Below are 18,858 nucleotides of genomic sequence, written 5' to 3' on the forward strand. Positions count from 1 at the left end.
GGGAGGGAGGGTGTTGGGGTGCAGGTAGTCCAGCACAGGCAAGCAGACATCTGGTCCTGCAGCCAAACAAAGGCGCTGGTCACAGACCCGCCCACCTCACTGGGGGTAGAAGCGGTGACATCTAATGCTGAACAGCAACAATGTAACTGTAGAAACAACAGGATCATTCACATCTTCCTATTTAATGTTCACTTAATAGGATGATGTGAATGATCCTGTTTCTACAGTTAAATTGTTGCTGTTAAGCATTACATGTCAGAATAATTAATAAAAAGTTTTGATATCATTTTTATTTGTACCTTTGGTGCAAAAACTTAAGGTTAACCGTTATGGACTACCTTACCCAATAAAGTTTCAAGTCTGAAATGTCTTAATTTAATTTTCACAAAATACTGAACATTTTTGACTTTGTTTTAGAAAATGATTGGTGATAGAGCATAATAAGTTTACACAATTTGCGGTCAAAACATACAAAACTACTAGAATCGTCATTTAATATTTAAAGAATTCTACACAATACTTTGATAATTTAATTCAGTTGTTCGCTAGAGGCTTGTACCATTGTCCAGTTTGTGGGGTGAGTGAGGTGGAGTCTCTGCTGCTCCCTCAAGACTGCTGAAGGAACTGCAGCTGTCTGTGTCATTTAGAGAAGCAGCAGTCATCTGTAAAACCAGATCCTCCTCTTCTCTCTTTGTGTGCAGTTCCTCATTTGTCTCACCATCTTCATCCTTACTTTCCTCAGCACCTGCTCCCTCCTCCTCAGCCACTCTATCTGATCTTTGCTGCTCTGGCCTTGAAGGAGTAGCAGGTGTATGACAGGCTTGCTTTGCCAGCTGAGGGAAGGATGGAGAGGTGAAGGGAGAGAGAGCGAAGGGGACCTGTGGAGAAGGCGATGGGGACTGGTAAGGTGAAAGAGAGGGTGAAGCGCTGGGTGTGTCATATGGAGAGAGGGAAAAGGGAGCCTTGGGAGAAAGAGATGGGGAATGATGAGGCGAGACGTGGGGGGAAGCACCGGGAGAGTCATGAGGAAAGAGGGATGGAGATACTTTGGGGAAAAGGGGAGGAGCCTTGGGAGAAACCGATGGGGAGAGGTAAGGAGGGAGTGAGGGAGAATGGGAGAAATTGATCATTGGAGACGGCTGCATGTAGTCTGAGTCGTATGGAAGATTCTCCACGACTGTTGGTAGCGGAGTTGTACCCCCCCTGATTCCAGCTTCCCTTTGGCCTGGTTCCATTTGTGTTTGGTCCTGCTCCTGCATCTTAGGCTGGAGGTGAGGAGTTACTGACGGAGGCTGAACTTGGACCTCACTGGGGGTGTCCTGACTTGGGTTTTCATCATGTAAAAGACCTTTCAAGGGATGGATGGTTCCTTGTGCCTGTTTCTGAGCCTTACATTGTCGTTTGGTTTTAGGCATTAGAGGTGGTGGAGGTGGAGGAGCGAGTGGGGGCGAAAGCAGGGTGGCTGACTCTGTGGAAATCCGAACCTTGAGGCTGTGTTTGAACATGCATCGTTTGGACAAAGAGTTCTGGGACTGCAAGAAAAGAGGGTTGATGAAACAGAGAGCACCCTGGCCGGAGCCATAGTCCAGCTCTCCGGGGCTGCGTGTAGAGATTGGACAAAACTCATGGAACAGGGTGGGATTGGAACCTGATTGTTTGGTGGCGGTGTCTGATTTAGATGCGGTCTTGAGCTGGTTGTCTGAGTCGGGCTGGGGAACTGAATCCGACTGAGCTGCCGAGCTCGTCTGTGGGGCAGCAGCGGGCGGGACTGAATTTACAGCGTCTGGCTTTTTCTCTTTGTCCTTCTGGGGCTTAGGGGGCACCCGTGGCCCACGGATGTTTAGATGGGAATTCCAGAATTCTATAAAACAATATAGATGGGGGGGGTTTTTTCATTAAAGTGAAACAGAGATTTTCTTGTAATTGTTACATTTTAAGCAATTTACATATTTTCCTTTTGTGCAAAGAAGTGCAAAAATAAAACCTCTTGATGACTATAAAACCATCTCCTAATAAAAATTGTGACATCCTAGCATATCAAAGACTATATTTCATGACATATTTACTGTTAAATATATTATAATTCATTAACAAACATTAATTTCAACAAGTTTCTCTGACTACTCATTTTGTCCTTAAATGGACAAAAGGAAAAAACACATTTTATGTTTGTTACCCAGGTAGTAATAGTAATGTATGCAGTTTGAGTGCAATAAATCCTTTAAGGTCCTTTAATATATTTGAGGTTGCGGTTACAAAATCTACTGTCAGGAAACAAGAAGTTGTGTTCACCAACCTATTCCCATATGTGAGATTGACTCGAGCTCTTTGTGGGATGTTGCCTTTGCAATGGCTTCAGGAAGCTCCAGAGGGAAGCGTAATACATCTCTGATACACAGATAATATATCATTTTAACAGCAACATTAGCTCTTGCAGATCGATAAATATTGACAGTAGGGCTGGGCAATATATCAATATTATATTGTGATATGAGACTAGATATCGTCTTAGATTTTGGATATTGTAATATCGTGATATGACATAAGTGGTGTCTTTTCCTGGTTTTAAAGGCTGCATTACAGTAAAGTGATGTACTTTTCTGAACTGACCAGACTGTTCTAGCTGTTCTATTAATTGCCTTTTCCTTACTTAGACATTATGTCCACATTACTGATGATTATTTATCTAAAATCTAAGTGTGAAGATATTTTGTTAAAGCACCAATTGTCAACCCTAGAATATCACCGCAATATCAATATCGAGGTATTTGGTCAAAAATATCGTGATATCAGATTTTCTCCATATCGCCCAGCCCTAATTGACAGTGATCAATGTAGAAAAATAGGAAAAACTGATAACATAATGTAGAGGAAGTGAAGGTAAGGAAAAGAAACAGCTGAAGAAAATGAGAATGAGGGACAAGAATTTACCTGCTGACACAGTAGAAGGAAATGAGTCGTGGGAGATCTGGGAAGCTGATGGCTGAGGTCTCCAGAGACAGAGCTGGGCGGGGGTGAGAAAAATTGATAGGTGCAGGGATTTTTGGAGGGGGAGAATTGTAGTTACGTAGATAGTTATGTGTAAATAAAATGAGAAAAGCTGTTTTTGCCATTTTATAAAGTGTACACACATTTTAATTGATATCCTGCATTACTGGAACTTGCAGGTAAACCAGGAACAGTTACTTCATAATATATATCACTTACTTCATAAATATCAATATTATAAAGCATACATGAGTAGTTGTCAATGGACTGAAATAAGCACAGTAACAAATCTAAATGTTCAGTGGAAATCTGTTGACATAAAGCTCTTCATTTTGCTTGCAAAATTGTATTATTACTTATTTCATGCAATAATAAGAATATACATGACAACTAGCTAGTACAATCAGACAAGATCTTGATATGTGATTACACAGTTATGACTATACATTTGTGTTCCAAAGAAGGCAGATTCAGTTTTAATGGGGTCAGACACTGAGGGTCATAGACTCCATTTCCACCTAGTAATAAAATCAAAATCAAATAAAAGAGGACAGCTCTATAGTTGGTACTCTTACTGGAGTGTTCCTGCCTGATGCCAAACTGCTGAACAAAGGATGGCAAGCTGTCATCTGCCAAGCGGACACACAGCACGTCTTTCTTGGACGTGCGAGACTTACGCACCAAGAAGGTCTGCAGGACAACACAAGTGATTACTGAGAGAATGTGTGAGTGCGTTGGACATAGAAAGAGAAAGCAAGAGAGGTATATTGTGTGTGTGTGTGTGTGTGTGTGTGTGTGTGTGTGTGATTATTATGTAAGTATAACCAATTTACAAAGAACAAGGAATTAATAATATAGGTCTAGGTTAGAAAAAAATTAAGATGTATATTGACGCTTAACCTTTAAACTATTGGCTTGTAATTGGTAGATCTGAGGTGATATAAGATTATATTTTGAGAGCCAATGGACGACTTTCTCAACTCACAGCAGAGATGCTGGTGACCATAAGCATTGTCCCTCTGTGTGACCTGCTTGTAAAAAAAATATTGTAAGTGATATGTCATGTGTTTTTCTGAACCGTAAACTCATGTTGCAACGTTGAAGCCTGCACTATATACTCCTGTTAAATTATTACACAGGCAACATATGGTGTACTTTTCTCTAGTTTGTGTGTGTGGCTCTGACCCCAGGAGGCTCCCTCTGCAGTATGTGCAGTGCGGTGGCAGGGTTGATGGACAGCTGAAGCCAGACAGGAACTGTGAGCAGGAGACGGTCCAATACGCTGATGCTTCTCAGAGAGCCCTGTCCTCTTTGATGCCCCAACTTGCGCTCTGACGGCTGGGTGGGCTCAGGAAAATCATACAGCGGTTCTTCTTGTGCCATCTACACACACACACACACACACACACATACACACACACACACCAAAAAGTACACCCATGATTATTCTGCCACTGAGCATGCACTCCCATAGTTTATGTGTGCAACAGGTGGTGATTTCTCGCCCTGTGGGATACATTCACACGCACAAATGCCTGGATTGGGACAGCAAGTCCAGGCTTGATAAAGTGCAGCAGCTCAGACAGAGCTTAAATTAAATAGCAAAGCTACCGGAAACAAACGTTTTAAATATAGACACACACAGGACACACACTAACGCCACAGACGGCGATGTAACATTAAATAGAAAAAAGAAGCAATGATATTGTTGGTTTCAGGCTGAAGATCAGGCTCTGTCCCCTTATTAAAGTCTCACCGCAGCCTACATGTCAACATCTGTCTGGATCCACAGCGCGCATTCCTGTAAAACTTACACATGTCCTCTTTAAACTATGACGCACACAGTCTTCCTGTACAATTACACAACTGAGGCAACTTGCACTAATTGTAACATCACCTGGCTGCTGGCTCGTTGTTTACCTCTTTGCCCCGTTTTCGCATACTCCAATTATTCTTCCATTATAACTTCCCTACGATGAAAACTCAACTCCTCTTCCACTTTGGCCTGTCAAGACGTGTGTTCCCAAATCCGGAGATGCCTCTGTATTTTGGCTCCTCCTCCCCTCCGACTCACCTGGAAACAGATCACCTTTCCGAAAGGGATTTATTGGTTGCCTAGTTATGCCTAACTATAGCCGTAATACCAGTAGTTTAATTGAATTCCTTAAATGTTGCAGGTAATGGTGGGCTAATTCTGATTGTATGTTGGCCTAACTGTATTATCAATCTGAATCTAGCCTACAAAGTAACATAACAAGTTACTAGTAAACGAGTAAAGTACAATATCTCCCTCAGTCCCTCTTTGTAGTGGTAACAACAGCTTAATAACGTTACAACACAACAGCCACTCAAGGTTAGCTAATATTTGGCCATCTTGTGCAAACCGGTTCAAAGTGCAAACCATATGTATACTAGGTGCAACCCTGCAAACCCATTGATGTATTTAGCCTATAAGATCAAACCCATAATAACCCACTGTTAATATTTTCATTCAATGATCAAACCCGATGGATGAAACTGCGCCCCATTCTGCCAGCGCACCTCAAGAAACCGGAGCCGGATGTGACATGAGGTTTGAAATACAGCTCCAGGACCGCGTTGGGTAAGAAGTCTGTGTAACGTTACTATGCTAGCATCATTATAATGATTTTCCTCCCTTTTGTACAAAATTGAAAACGCAACCAGGTAAACCGTAGTTAATATACTCTATGATAGCTCACAGCCGTGATTGAGCTCTAGCTTAAGCAAACATTTTCAACCAATATGACCAAACCACTAGCTAGCTAGCTAGGTTAGCAAACATTAACGATGTTGCTAGCGTTAGCTAGCTAAGCTTGCCACCTAAGCTAACGTTAGCTACGTGATTCATGTTTGCGTTTAAGAAAATGGCCAGTAGTGTCCGTAGCTTTTAGCTAACTGTTGGGCGTGTAACTGCTTTTATCTTACCATTAAACCAAGGTATGTTACCTATTTTACGTTTTTTTGGCATTAACTTGGCAGCTACACTGGCTGCCTCTAACTTCATTGGATCAGTTTGCGCCGCGAAAGTTAGCGGTTTTATTATCTTAGTTATAAAAAAATCCCGGCTAGCTAACGTCAATACGCCTTTTAACAGATGACGTTGTAATAACTGTATTCTAAATAACCCCACCTGGCAATAGCACTTAATCTTAATAAAACAACTAGGATTCAGCCATTCGACCTAAAGCACGATATTTCTGTTGAGATTGAGTAACCAGGCAGCTAACGTTAACATTACCGCTATCCAAAGGATCTAACTTAACAGAAGCATACTGTTTTCTCTTTCACAGATGCCTAGTTGATACAGAGATGAGCGGTGAGAACGTGAAGTTGTTTGTGGGGAACCTTCCTTTAGATGCAACTCAAGACGAGCTAAACAAGCTCTTTGCTCCATATGGAGAGATCAACACCTGCTCTTTGCTCAGACAGTATGCCTTCGTTACCCTGAAGGGAGAGGGGGCAGCAGACAGGTATTCAACTGTTCATTACCATTATTAAATTGTATGAATTGATTGCTATTCTCGAACTTTCATATCTTGGGCATATGAAAATATATATATATGAATATATACGGCTAGTTTTTGCCATCATGCTCATCAATTGCGAGTAATTTCGCTAAATTCGAGTCCAGTAATCCAGTCCATCTAGTCAGTTTTGAACACGCTAAACAGAAATTTCTTTAAATAATATAAAATAATAGAAACAAATTATGAACAGTAATAATAATGGCTATTATGATAAAACAAACTCAACTGAAAGGTGCATCTATGTTAAAGTACAGTGTTTCCTACAGGATTCTTTTCAGCATGAGAAGATATTGTCTGTGTTAGGGGTCCTGAGCTGGTTCTATATGAACAGATTATGCAACAGTAACGTTACCTAAGTGAACACAGTATCTTGTTCCTTTTTAGCAGCAGTTTGTTTTATTTGCAATGGTTTCTCAAAAGCATCATGTTTTACAATTACATTTGAGGATATAGTGTCCTTTCTCTCACACAGTTCTATTTTAGTCTTTGGACCAGAATAAATTTTGTTTTACTACGGTGAGTCCATTCAGCTTGACCGATATCACACTTAGCTAACGTTAATGAACAACTTCAGATACATAACAGGGCTCCAGACTAACTTTTTGCCTTTGTTGCACTGGTGCACCTAACTCTCACACACACACACACACACACACACACACACACACACACACACACACACACACACACAGCGCTCAGTTGGTGTATATATAGAGGTTCAACACCAACCTGCAGCCCTTTAATGCATGTCCTTCCCCCCTCTCTCTCTCTTCTTTCATGTCTTCAGCTTTCCTATCAAAATAAAGGCCGAAATCTTAAAAAAAAACAACAACAACAGACAGACAAAGGGAGAGAGAGGGGGAGTGCGATGGACTGAAGCGTATGCTACTCAGAGTGATGGCTGACTCATTATGAATGGGTCCAGCACGGGTCGAATGCGCTTTGGTGGGTTAGCGGCGTTCCACACGTCTTGTGTAGGCTATGAAATGTCTGTATCGTCACTGCGCTGCATTTTTATGAACTATGATATTCTGGCCATGGGTCACATCTCTCGCCCAGGTTCAGCAGGCTCCGTCTTACACGCTATTACTCAACAAACTGGAGTGAGTTGCATTTAATAACTTCTAATTTTGGCCGTGGCGGCAGCAATAACCTAGAGTTACCAGCGGAAAAACTGGTACCAATACAGGTTTCCCTCTCATACTTAACAATATGCAGCTGTGTTTTCAATTTTTTTCTTCAATTAAAACTGTAGACAAATGTCAGCAGTTTGGACCGGCGGCGCTATGTCTCACCATGTTGCAGGGGAGCCGTGTGTTTGTGAATGGGGGCGGGGCTGCGCGGAGGAGAGATCCAAACACAGGCACGGCTTTACTGAAGGAATGGGTCATGTGACGCAACATTAAACATATCAATATAAACGACATTGCTTCGTTCGTGGAGAGGCAGTGGATGCGCGGATGTTAGGTGCACCGGGGCAACCTAGGAAAAATCTTAGTTGCACCCTTACAAATTGTGGTCGCATGTGCGACCAAATTGGTCTCTCTAGAGACCAATACTTGACATGAGCATATGAGTCCATATTCTAAATACATTCAACACTGTATGAAACTTAGAAGCAAACATAACAAACTGGTGATATCAAGTAAACTCAGCTTTTGCTTTGTCTGGGCCAAAGTTAGGTTAGGATAACATTAAAACCGTAGCTTTGCAAGCCTAAACTAAAGCAACTGAACTGTATGGCTCATTGTTTTATTTACAAAGAAAATATGGCTAGGTCGGTCCACATAAACTAAACATTGTGCCAAAATATAAACAATAACATAGCCGTCAAGGGTCTTAATTGCTAGTTAACCACCGCTAAGGAAAAATCCAGCACCTTAGGGTAAGTCACCACTTGTTTAACATACAGTTTAGCAACAAAACAATATGTTAAGGGACATGACTACCGTAATTCCTCAAATAAAAACCGGTAGTCAATTAAAAGCCAGGCCTCTGATAGTGGCAGGGGGCGTGGTCAACACGGACAAATTAAGGCCGGCCTTAAATTAAAGCCAGGGGGAAATTATTGTGGATAATCTCCTAAGTAACTAAATCGTAATGTACATTTCTACCAATTTAATTTAACAGATTCAACAATATATTCATGCTTTTTTCCAAACTTTGTTTTCCTAGATTATGGCACTCATGTAAAGTATTATTGTCCTACCGGTATTTTAGTCAATTCAGCGGTTTGTGTTACACTCAGCCAAGTGTAGTTTGTAGTAACGTACTAGTGCCAATAGATGGCAGTAGCTATATTGAATGTAACCAAGGGGGTAAGCGAGCCTCCGCAAAGCGTACCTCCCAAGGGGGTAAGCTACTCCTCGGAACGCGTAGCTCCTATGGCGCTAATTTGATGCTAACAAGCCATCACCTCCTGTTAGCATTCCATTGACTGTCATTCATTTTGGCGTCAATAAGACAGCGAATAATTTTACATCTGAAGCATTTAAAGATTATTTGTCCATTGTTTATTTCTAAAGAAACACGACAATGTATAAAAGGCTCCATTACCTTGTATCTCACGTTATGGCCCTGTAACAGCCGTTTTTGTAAAAATAAGCTAACGATTGTGTCAACTTTCTGTCGCATACTAGACAAATTACCGTATAGTCAGGAGAAGCTCGCGGGCAGTTTCGACTTACATTAGCTGTTTAAGTTTAATTACTAATGTTAACAAGCATTTTAGTTTGCAATAATTAGCCTGTGCCTATGTTATCTCCTTACATATACCTAGGCTCTCCGTCTCTGCAAGATTGTGAATGATTGAGATTTCTCTTGGCACAGCTACCAGAAGACTTCCAACTTTCAGACAAGTTGCTCACGTCACATCTACGTCGTCTCTCTTAGTTGGAGGCTGCGCAGTAACGCTCAGTGCTCACCGGAAAAGTGCTTCGCTGGTCTCCCTGGAAGTGTACGGCGTTGCTTTGTCTATTAATTTTACGGCCTATGGATGTAACAAGGGTCTCATTTAGTGCTAGCAGAGAATGAAGGGCTCTATTGCTAGTGACTGACTTTTTTTTCAACAACAAAACAAAAAGAGGTTTAAAAATATGCAGAGGAAAACTCGGGTGAAAAAGCTGCAAGACATTTCGACATTGACCGCAGGAGAATCCGATACGGGAAGAAACGGAAGGATTAGCAGACGAGCAGAGCACGGCTAGCTGGAGGTGGGAGGGAAAAAGTTAGCCTGGAGCTAGAAACAAATGGCTACGTTAATTAGATACTGGTGTGCTGCAAACCAGCAATATGTTTTACTAAACTACTAGGGGTGGTATGAAAAAAACATCCGAACCGTTCAGTCAGCTTGACTCGATTCGGAGCGTGTGTGCATCACATGGTTCGATGCATGCGCAATGTAGCCTCGTGGCCGTATGTGACCTCAGTGTGTTTCCCTTTCGCACGAAAGAAGAGGTGTGGACAACAACAAAACGTGCAGCAAAAGACTGCAAAACATTTCAGACTATTCTGCCAACCTATATACATTTTAACATCAATGTACGCTGCGTTTTTTCACTCTAAAGCCGCTGAAGTGGCTGTTGTTTCAATCCTGTCGGCTCTCTGCAGCTGGCGGGGCTGCTCGCACAAATACACAAACACGGTGGATGCAGGAAAAAAACGGAGATGAGACGACACACTTACTTAAATTGAGGACTGCTTCACTCGTTATTGTAAGTGCAATGATAAGTTAAAGTCCAATAAGTACTTTATCAAACCGTATGAATGTGTGTCCCAGGCCAGGATAGGAATTTAACTAACAATATAAAGATCAACAAGCCACTGACATGTTCAAATTTGATTCATTCATACATTATTTTTTGTCTTAAATCCACCAGCCATACAAACATTTGCAGCATCCTGAGCCTTTTTGGTAAGGTTACTAGGAAAACTCAGCCTAGAGTAATTTTATTCTCCCCAAAACATGTTTCCTTTTTATGTTTATGATATGCTGAAGTACATTTCTGGAGTGTTAAAGATTAAAAGAAAAAATAACAAGAACCGAAAACCGTGATATGAACCGAACCGTGGGTTTTGTGAACCGTGCCACACCTATAAACTGCTGTATGCTCTTATTGTAATCTACCAGCAATACCGTAGTACCTGTATTTGAAATAAATACCCGGTACATTTACAGGGTTCAAACTGACACAATGGTGGTGTTTGATTAATTCTGACCCAGTTTTCTTTGTCGCCCTTCTGGCTGTTGTATATGGTGATATTTTTGCAAATGTTTCTTAAAAAATTAATGATCTCTGTCCACGGGAATGCTATGGCTTTTCATTTAAAACGTTTATTTAAAACAATTATACTTATCAAACCGATGGAATTAGAAATAAAGGCCTGTCTCTAACAAAAGCCTGCTTATAAAAAAAAAAAAAAGAAGCCTGCTACCTTCTGCAGTTAAGGTAAAGGCCTCAGTTTTTATTTGAGGAATTGGGTATGCTTTTTCATGCTGGTTTTAAATGCTGTGCATCCCCACTAACCTGGAAAATGTTTTAAACAGTAAATACACCAACTCTCTCGGGTCTGTCATTCGGTCGCACAGCTTTTCTTATCACAGCTACACGGATGACACCCAACTAATTCTCTCCTTTCCGGAGTCTAAAACTCGGGTAGCAGCACGTATCTCGGCCTGTCTGACTGATATTTCTTCTTGGATGTCCACACACCATCTGAAACTCAACCTTGACAAGACTGAGCTCCTTTTCCTTCCAGGGAAAGGCTCTCCTACCCAAGACCTGACTATAAACCTGGGTGTGATACTTGACGACCAACTCTCCTTCACTGCCAATATCGCTGCAACTACCCAATCGTGTAGATACATGCTGCATAACATCAGAATGATACGTCCCCTTCTAACGCAGAAGGCGGCTCAGGTTCTGGTTCAGGCTCTAGTCATCTCACATCTAGACTACTGCAACTCCCTGCTGATTGGCCTGCCTGCATGTGTCATCAGGTACCTGCAGCTCATTCAGAACGCAGCAACTCGACTTGTCTTCAACCTCCCCAAGTTCTCTCATACTACACTACGCTCCTCCGCTCTCTTCTCTGGTTACCAGTTGCTGCCCGCATCCGCTTCAAGACACTAGTACTCTCATACAGGGCCACGAATGGATCAGCCCCAGCATACATCCAGGACATGGTCAAATCATACACCCCAACTCGCCCACTCCGCTCTGCATCAGCCAAACTGCTTGCTGCCCCCTCACAGCGAGGGAGAACTAATCACTCAACCAAATCCCGACTGTTTGCTGTCCGACTACACCTCGGATAAAAAAGGGGGGGAAAATGGCTCTTTGTAGCATTAGCTATTTTAAAGCTAATGTACTTGCACTTACTACTTGTCTGGAGTTTGCACCTTCAAGGTTGAACACACTTAATTGTAAGCTTTGGATAAAGGCGTCAGCAAAATGACATGTAAGTGAAACATACAAAAACAGAACTAAATAGAACTGACAAGCCCAGTTGGGTTTACTCCTGCAGTATTTTAAAAACTGAGATACCGAAATAACTAGAGGTTTTGGACCCCTGCAAAATCAAAACTGATTAGTTCAGAGACTTTGGGTTCTTTTATTTGCAGTTTGAAGCATGACATGCCAATGAAATATATCACTAGTAGGACAAAGAGACTGGATTTGGCTGGCTTTAGTTTAATATCTTCTATTCTACTAATTGTTTTCATTTTTAACCTCCGTTAAAATGCCTGCAGTGTTACTGTCTTCTGCTGTACAGATGATGATGATGATGATGATGCAAAGATTTTTCTTGTTCTTAATCTCACAGGGCCATACGACATCTTGATGGCAAAGAGTACAGAGGCAGGCCCCTGGTGGTTGAGGAGTCACGTGCTCGCCCACCCAACTCCACTAAAGTGTTTGTGGGGAACCTCGCGGCAACATGCTCAGCAGACGACCTGCACGGGCTGTTCTCAACCTTCGGAAGAGTTTTAGACTGTGATAAAGTCAAAGGTGAGTTACAAAGCATGTCCCCAGTACTGATGGTAATATATATATATATATATATATATATATATATATATATATATATATATATATATATATATATATATATATATATATATATATATATATAATGAATTGAATTGAGCTGGTTTGCATAAGTAGAGTGTAAGGTAACTATAATCTTCAGATTATCTCGTCAGACTGCAGTGTTACATCTGGACAGTTGTGTTTTCAAAGTTTCAAGTGTTAAATCTGTGCAATTAATAATGCTTAAGCTAACCTATAATACCTATATTCTTTTTAAATCAGTGTCTCATGCTAACACTGATCTCTCTGATTCCTGTAATACTCTACAGCCAGATTATGCTCAAATGTTGGCTATGCATTTGTGCATATGGAGCGGAAGGAGGAAGCGCTGGTAGCCATTGACGCTCTCCATGGGACCATGTTCAAGGGCCGTCAGTTGGCCGTAGAGCTGTCCAAAGCCCAACCTTTGATCAACCAGCTTGCCATGGCTGGAAACAACTTCGCCGGTGGTGTAGCAGGTAAAGACCAAGGATCCGTTTGTTTTTAAGTGTTTTGCATACAATTTAAATGCTGAAAACAACTCATGTTCTCATCTCGTTTTCTGCGCCCCTTCTTCTGGCAGGTGGCAGGGAGGGCCTTCTTCCGCGACCACCTCCATCACTAGAGCACCATCAGAGTCAAGCAGCCGTGCTAGCGGCAGCTGCAGCAGCCGCGGCTGGACTCCCCATACAAGTAAGTTAATTCTCTAGCAGGGCATCCACTCTATTGGAAAACGTCTATCTTGTGATCTCTGAAATCTGAGCTCATGAGTTTATAAACTGTCACAGGTCTTTGGTAGTAGACTTGTTTCAACCTGATCCTTTGTAAATACTTACTCTCACACTTCCCTTATTGTTGTTGGATAAATATGTTATATATTCTTAATGTTTTACCGTAAATGCTTGCATCTCTTATCTTTCTTTGCAGGTTCAACAAAGTGTCCATAACTCATTCTACAACACCACATCCTTTGACCCCACCTACGCTGCGTTGAAGGGCATTACAAGCGCTAAAGGGGCAGATGGAGTGATTTACGGTGCCCTTGCCAGCCAGGTATATGGAACCGTTGCTGACCAGGTCTACCAAGATATGGCCAATCACAATTCTGCAGCCGTTGTTGAAGAAGTAGAGCCACAGACCGGACCAGATCCAACAACGCTTTTTGAGGCAGCAAGAGCCAAGTTCTTTCAGGAGGGACAGAAGGTCTTTTAACGTTTATTAAAGTACAAATATATCATGTTTTCCTCTGTGTATGTTTTTGTGTTGTGTCATGTATATTTTCTGACATTTTGAATTGAAGGTTCTGGCTGAGCAGCAGGCAGGGAGAAAGGCAGCATCTGCAGACAGTGAGCGGGACCGCAGCCCAATCAGAGGAAATCGAGCCCCCCTCCTACCAGACCCCGTTCCGGGTTCCTTTGCTCAGATCCGACCTAAGCGGCGAGCCCTGCTGCCAACACCACCTGGAGGACCTGAAGAGCCTCCAGCTGCCACCACCACTCCTGAAGGGTCAGATCCTGTTGCTAGGTACACATGAAACATTTTCGATTAAGCATGGAGGCAAAATAAAAATAGCATGTTAAGCCTGCTTCACCTTGCACATATAACAACAACAAAATTATTACTTTTACATTATTGTAAAGTGCTTTACAAAAGCATTATACAAAAAATAAACCACATATCTATTATTTCATCTGAGATTTGATTGTTAGACTAACTCTGCTTTGTTTCTACTCTCCTTTCTTCCACTTAACCTCTTCAACTGTAAACTGCTCTCTAGGTCTTACACAGAGTACTACCAGCAAATGCATCAATACCAACAGTATCAACAGTACCAGCAACAGTACCAGTACCTCCAGTATGCCTACACCAATCCTCCTCCTCCGCCTCCACCTCCACCGGCCACCACACAGGCACAGGCCTCCACCACAGCCACTGCACCCCCAGGGACGTACACGGCGCCCCCAACGTATGCGGCACCGGGAGCCTATGCAGCGCCAGGAACGTATGACACTTCGGGATGTTACGTCTCATCAGGGAGCTACAATGCTTCATCTGGAAACTACGAGGCCTCGTCAAGAAGCTATGATGCATCTGGAGGCTACGGGGCACCGGGAGCATATGATTCATCAGGAGCTTACGCAGCAGCGGGAAGCTACTCCACATCCACACCGTATGAGCAGACACCCGCACACGGGCAACCCATGCCCCAGCGCCATGATTACCCTTACCACACGCCAGAACCCCCTTATCGATAGTCCCACTCCCACACACTCCTTCCACAAAGCAGATGTGTGTGTGTGTCTGCGCGTGTGTGTGTGTCTGCGCGTGTGTGTGTGTGTGCGCATGTGTATTTACATAAGGGACAGTTTTAAAGGAAAACCAGAGAGGGAGCAAGGTTGAATGTAATTCATCTTAACCTAGTCTCTAGCTTGCCTGCCAGTTGATGGCTGTGTGTCGTAGTAGGACAACTAATATTGGAATATTGTCAAGCATTCAGAGTTTCTGTTAGATGTTATGGAGGCCCAGCTGGTTCCTTGTTAAATGTTAAAGGAGCTCAATGTTTCCTGGGATAAAGTTGGATTTGGAGGCCAGGGTAGGATCTCATAAGAGAAGCCTTTTGTTTGTACTGAATCAAGGCCTTTTATATACTCAACATAAAAATGTGCACCAAATACGGGTTTCCTGGAAAAACTGTTTAAGAAAAATAAGCAGTCCAAAACAAACTGATAAATTATTAAATAACTATTAAAAAAAAAATCCATCTGGCTCCTTAACAAGATGCATTAAACTTGCTGCCTTCTTTAATAAACACATCTTTTAGAGATCCATATGTCTCCATGATAACAATTGTTAATATTAAAATGTCCTCTAAACGCACACACTATTGTTGGCGTAGGAGAACCCTGTGCGGAGTATGTAACCGGCCTCTGTTTAAATTCTGCGTGACCCCTTTTGTAATAGCCAGTCTGTTTGTCCAGACATTTAACTGCCTGATTGGTGATACACGTCGACAAGAAGTGAAAGCAGAACTGAATTGAAATGGAGCGGTGCATCAGCTAGGTTTTTGTTGCCTTTACTGAATAATCTTCTTTTTCTAAAGATCGCGAATGTTTGTTCATTGACCAGCTTGTCAATTGTTTGAGGCTGGTTTCACTGAGCTGGTCAGCAATTCCCACTCAGAAGTGATGATGTATTTTGGTCATGGAAATCTTTGATATTTAAAAAAATCTCAAATCAGCTTTTTGAAATTGACGTTTAGAAAGTCAATTAGATTCTTTTGTAACCCAATTTAACGCTGGGTGTTTTTGTGATCGCATTTTGCATGCCGGCATTAAAAGTTTTCTTGGGGTTATCCATTTTCAGGGTGTCAAGAGTGACTACAGAGTAAATGTGTAGTCCACACAGACCTTCCTGTTTAATTGGGAGGGGTCGCATTAACTTAATATAGATATCACCAGTCTGATCCCGCGTGCTTGAAGTTTCGTAGTTCGAGGGATAGCCAAGTGTGAACATGGCTTTGATAACGACAGGAAAATAATACAGTCTGATTAAACATTTTCAGCGATTAAATTGTAGTACATGACCTGGATGTCTTCTTGAAGCCTTTTCCATATTTGACCTGTCTTGTGTTTTCTTTCTTAGCCCAGGCTCTTTGTGTTTCTCGAGGCCTACGCAAACTCAGGGGTTAAATATATCCTGTCAAGAGTTTTGGTTCAAGTCGGTGTTTGCCTCTGAAACGTTAGAACAAAATCTTTAAGTCATTTTATCATTCCCATTTTTCTTTTTCAGTTTTGTGTAAAATTGCGATCAGAGCATATGTGAAAAGAAAGTTGAATGCATCCACGTGTTTCTCCCATTTTTGGTCATACTTAGTTGAACCCAGAATTTGGATGTTTTTTTGTTTTTGTTTTTTAGACTGAAGAAAATGAGTTTTTGTTCTTTTGTTGTTTTTGTCAAGATTTTTAAATTTATAAAAGCCAGAAGAATGGCAGCAAGTTTTGTTTGGCCAATGACGTTGAAAGAATCTGAGCATTATCGGTGCTGTAAATTTTGAATTGGTTTTTGACACTTTCTATTATTGGCTTTTGTTCCAGTCTCATCAGCAGCTGTTCTGCCTCTGCCCACATTGGAAACTATTGGGGGATTTAAAGGGAGAGTTGAACTAGTTTTCAAAACAGGAAATGTACAATTTCCTACTCATGTAAATACTTTAAACCTTATTTTAGGCTGAAAAAGTAATGCCAACCAACATTTGGTTGAGTGGTAAGAATATTGACTGTTAATATTAGATGTAATGATTGTATTTCTTCCTAAACAGTTGAAGATAGTATATAGACGAGATGAAGTAGGACAGTTGAGTTGTATCGGTCTGTTTAAAAAAAGAAATAAAAAGAGGCAACCCTCAAGAATGACGGTAATCCGATTACGGTCATGCTTGTAAAAATAAGACATTGCATATGATTTGAAGGGCAGATTCTAAAAATGGGAGAAAACGGTAATCACAATTGGAGCCTAGAGCAGGTAGAAGTGTATACTTTTTTTTTCTAAATGCAGTGCAGTGGCGTGTTGCTGATGTGTGTAGCGTACGGTTGTTGACTGAGTGGATACGAGGTGATAGTCTTGGTTCTGCAGGTGAATATGAGGGTTGTTTTGGATTTAGTAAAGGCCGCTGATTTTCCCGAGCAGCAGCCAGAAGGGTCGATGATCTTTCCTTTTCCCACTTCTGATCTTACCAGAAACACACACCTAATTTTGACACTAGCATTACTGGCTTTCTCTGCATTCATATCACACCTAGACAGCTCCACATGTGTATCTAGATGTATTGTTGCATTTTACTCATGTAAAGCAGGCTACATGTGCAAATGATACTAATGCACACCTGATTTTATATGACTTAACAGTAGTTGTTCCGTTCGTGATTGTAAAACACACTAGTTGTACCACTCATCTTATTTCTTATACGCCACCTGAGTTGGTAGTGCTGTGTTAGGTTTAAGTCACACATAGCCTCTCTAAATTTCCACATTATTCCACCTTCTCCATGTGAACTGTTAGTTGCATGCCTTGTTGTTGCTGCTGCTCCAGCCACCTTCTTCCTCTTGCTGATTATTGCAGCTAGAGTGGGAGGGAGCCAAACTGAGCCCTTGCCCTGGACGTACGCCACACGCAGCTGTAGCGTGGGATGGGGATAACAGCAGCGTTAGGCCTGAAACTGCTGTGGACGATGGGGTGTCTCCCCCACTAAGGTAAACACTCAGACCACACACTCCTGCCCCTCCCTGAAAACACATGTACACACTCACAAACATACAGATACACATATATGCATACTTCCTATTCCTTACCTGTGTTCAGGGAGTTTTATTTGTCAGGATTTCATTCATTTTTTTGGAAATGGATCTCTCATCCTTTTTTATTGGGAGATTACCTTTTTTCCCTGCTTTTGATTTTCCTGATCATATCTTCCCCACCCCCCCAAGAATACTCTGCTCATACATTCCTGCTCCCAACAAACTGACCACTCACACACACACCAGATTTGGAGGATCGTGTACCGTCTTTTAGTCTAAATCTGAACCTTTTCTGAAGCAGGCATGTTTTTAGTACATCCCGTATCTAACAGCCTGTCATTCAAGAGTACCAGGCAATCAGCCAGAACTGGACGTGGGACATTTAGATGGGATGGGTTGTTTTAGTTTTTGTAAATGCGCCCCTGGGGCCACTTCGGGGTTAAGTGCCTTGCGTAAGAGCACATAGGTAGGCCCTTCATTTGAGAGTTGAATAACCTGGCTCAGGATCGGTTGCTGGTTCAACGCTCGACTCCCCCTCTCCCCTAAAACGACGATTTTTGATGCCGCATTGAACTTGTATGAATGACAATGAACACAAATATTATCATTTTGTTTTAAATTACATTTTGTCCTATGTTCTTTGACTTGTTTAATTATCAATAAATGACTTTGAACTGAACTGTAGCTTCTGTGTTAATATTTTAAAATAATCATGAATCAGAGCGTGGTTACCAGATAATTACTGTTCTTACTTTTAAAGTGTTTGTGGAGGAGTCACCAAATAACTATGAGCTCAGCATCAGATGACGTTTTATTCCATTTTCTTCCAAAAACATCAATCTATGCTTTTCAAATAAAAAAACAATAATTTGATAACAATCCAAACCTGTTGATACTTTTGATATACAAAAAAAGAAAATGAGAAGAAATTTAAGGTATGGAACCTCATTCCCTGCG

General features: G+C 41.7%; 2 protein-coding genes across 6 annotated transcripts; one reads left to right on the top strand and one right to left on the bottom strand.

Moving 5' to 3' along the window:
- Positions 1 to 301: 301 nt before the first annotated feature.
- LOC114566775 (ras and Rab interactor 1) lies at positions 302 to 5,678 on the bottom strand. Of its 3 annotated transcripts, none has more exons than XM_028595506.1 (6): positions 4,909 to 5,678; positions 4,174 to 4,371; positions 3,564 to 3,678; positions 2,932 to 3,004; positions 2,297 to 2,388; positions 302 to 1,861 (listed from the first exon to the last, which is right to left on the bottom strand). In XM_028595506.1, the coding sequence occupies exons 1-6, from the start codon at positions 4,927 to 4,929 to the stop codon at positions 546 to 548; spliced, it is 1,815 nt and encodes a 604-aa protein (XP_028451307.1). In that variant the 5' UTR covers positions 4,930 to 5,678; the 3' UTR covers positions 302 to 545. The 3 variants fall into 3 exon arrangements, with proteins under 3 accessions (XP_028451307.1, XP_028451308.1, XP_028451309.1); XM_028595507.1 differs by having other exon boundaries at positions 4,886 to 5,678; XM_028595508.1 differs by lacking the exon at positions 4,909 to 5,678 and adding an exon at positions 4,745 to 4,802.
- On the top strand, positions 5,481 to 18,580 carry rbm14a (RNA binding motif protein 14a). 3 transcript variants are annotated; one of them, XM_028595511.1, is made up of 9 exons: positions 5,481 to 5,590; positions 6,300 to 6,479; positions 12,363 to 12,547; positions 12,898 to 13,086; positions 13,191 to 13,300; positions 13,535 to 13,810; positions 13,908 to 14,131; positions 14,385 to 14,777; positions 17,726 to 18,580. In XM_028595511.1, the coding sequence occupies exons 1-9, from the start codon at positions 5,496 to 5,498 to the stop codon at positions 17,727 to 17,729; spliced, it is 1,656 nt and encodes a 551-aa protein (XP_028451312.1). In that variant the 5' UTR covers positions 5,481 to 5,495; the 3' UTR covers positions 17,730 to 18,580. The 3 variants fall into 3 exon arrangements, with proteins under 3 accessions (XP_028451312.1, XP_028451310.1, XP_028451313.1); XM_028595509.1 differs by having other exon boundaries at positions 14,385 to 18,580; XM_028595512.1 differs by having other exon boundaries at positions 5,586 to 5,673; positions 14,385 to 18,580.
- The last annotated feature ends 278 nt before the right edge of the window (positions 18,581 to 18,858 follow it).

This window comes from Perca flavescens, chromosome 13 (assembly GCF_004354835.1).
Source record: "Perca flavescens isolate YP-PL-M2 chromosome 13, PFLA_1.0, whole genome shotgun sequence".
In the NCBI taxonomy this organism is placed as follows: Eukaryota; Metazoa; Chordata; class Actinopteri; order Perciformes; family Percidae; genus Perca; species Perca flavescens.

Bases quoted from the DNA above. Each gene is read 5' to 3' on its own strand.
- LOC114566775 (XM_028595506.1), bottom strand. From the start codon at position 4,929: ATGCGAAAACGGGGCAAAGAG. The intron at 4,372-4,908 runs GTAAACAACGAG...GTGTGTGTGTAG, and splicing joins TGCGAAAACGGGGCAAAGAG to ATGGCACAAGAAGAACCGCT. The intron at 3,679-4,173 runs GTCAGAGCCACA...GTTGTCCTGCAG, and splicing joins TGCAGAGGGAGCCTCCTGGG to ACCTTCTTGGTGCGTAAGTC.
- rbm14a (XM_028595509.1), top strand. From the start codon at position 5,496: ATGGATGAAACTGCGCCCCATTCTGCCAGCGCACCTCAAGAAACCGGA. The intron at 13,811-13,907 runs GTCTTTTAACGT...TTTGAATTGAAG, and splicing joins TCTTTCAGGAGGGACAGAAG to GTTCTGGCTGAGCAGCAGGC. The intron at 14,132-14,384 runs GTACACATGAAA...ACTGCTCTCTAG, and splicing joins GGGTCAGATCCTGTTGCTAG to GTCTTACACAGAGTACTACC.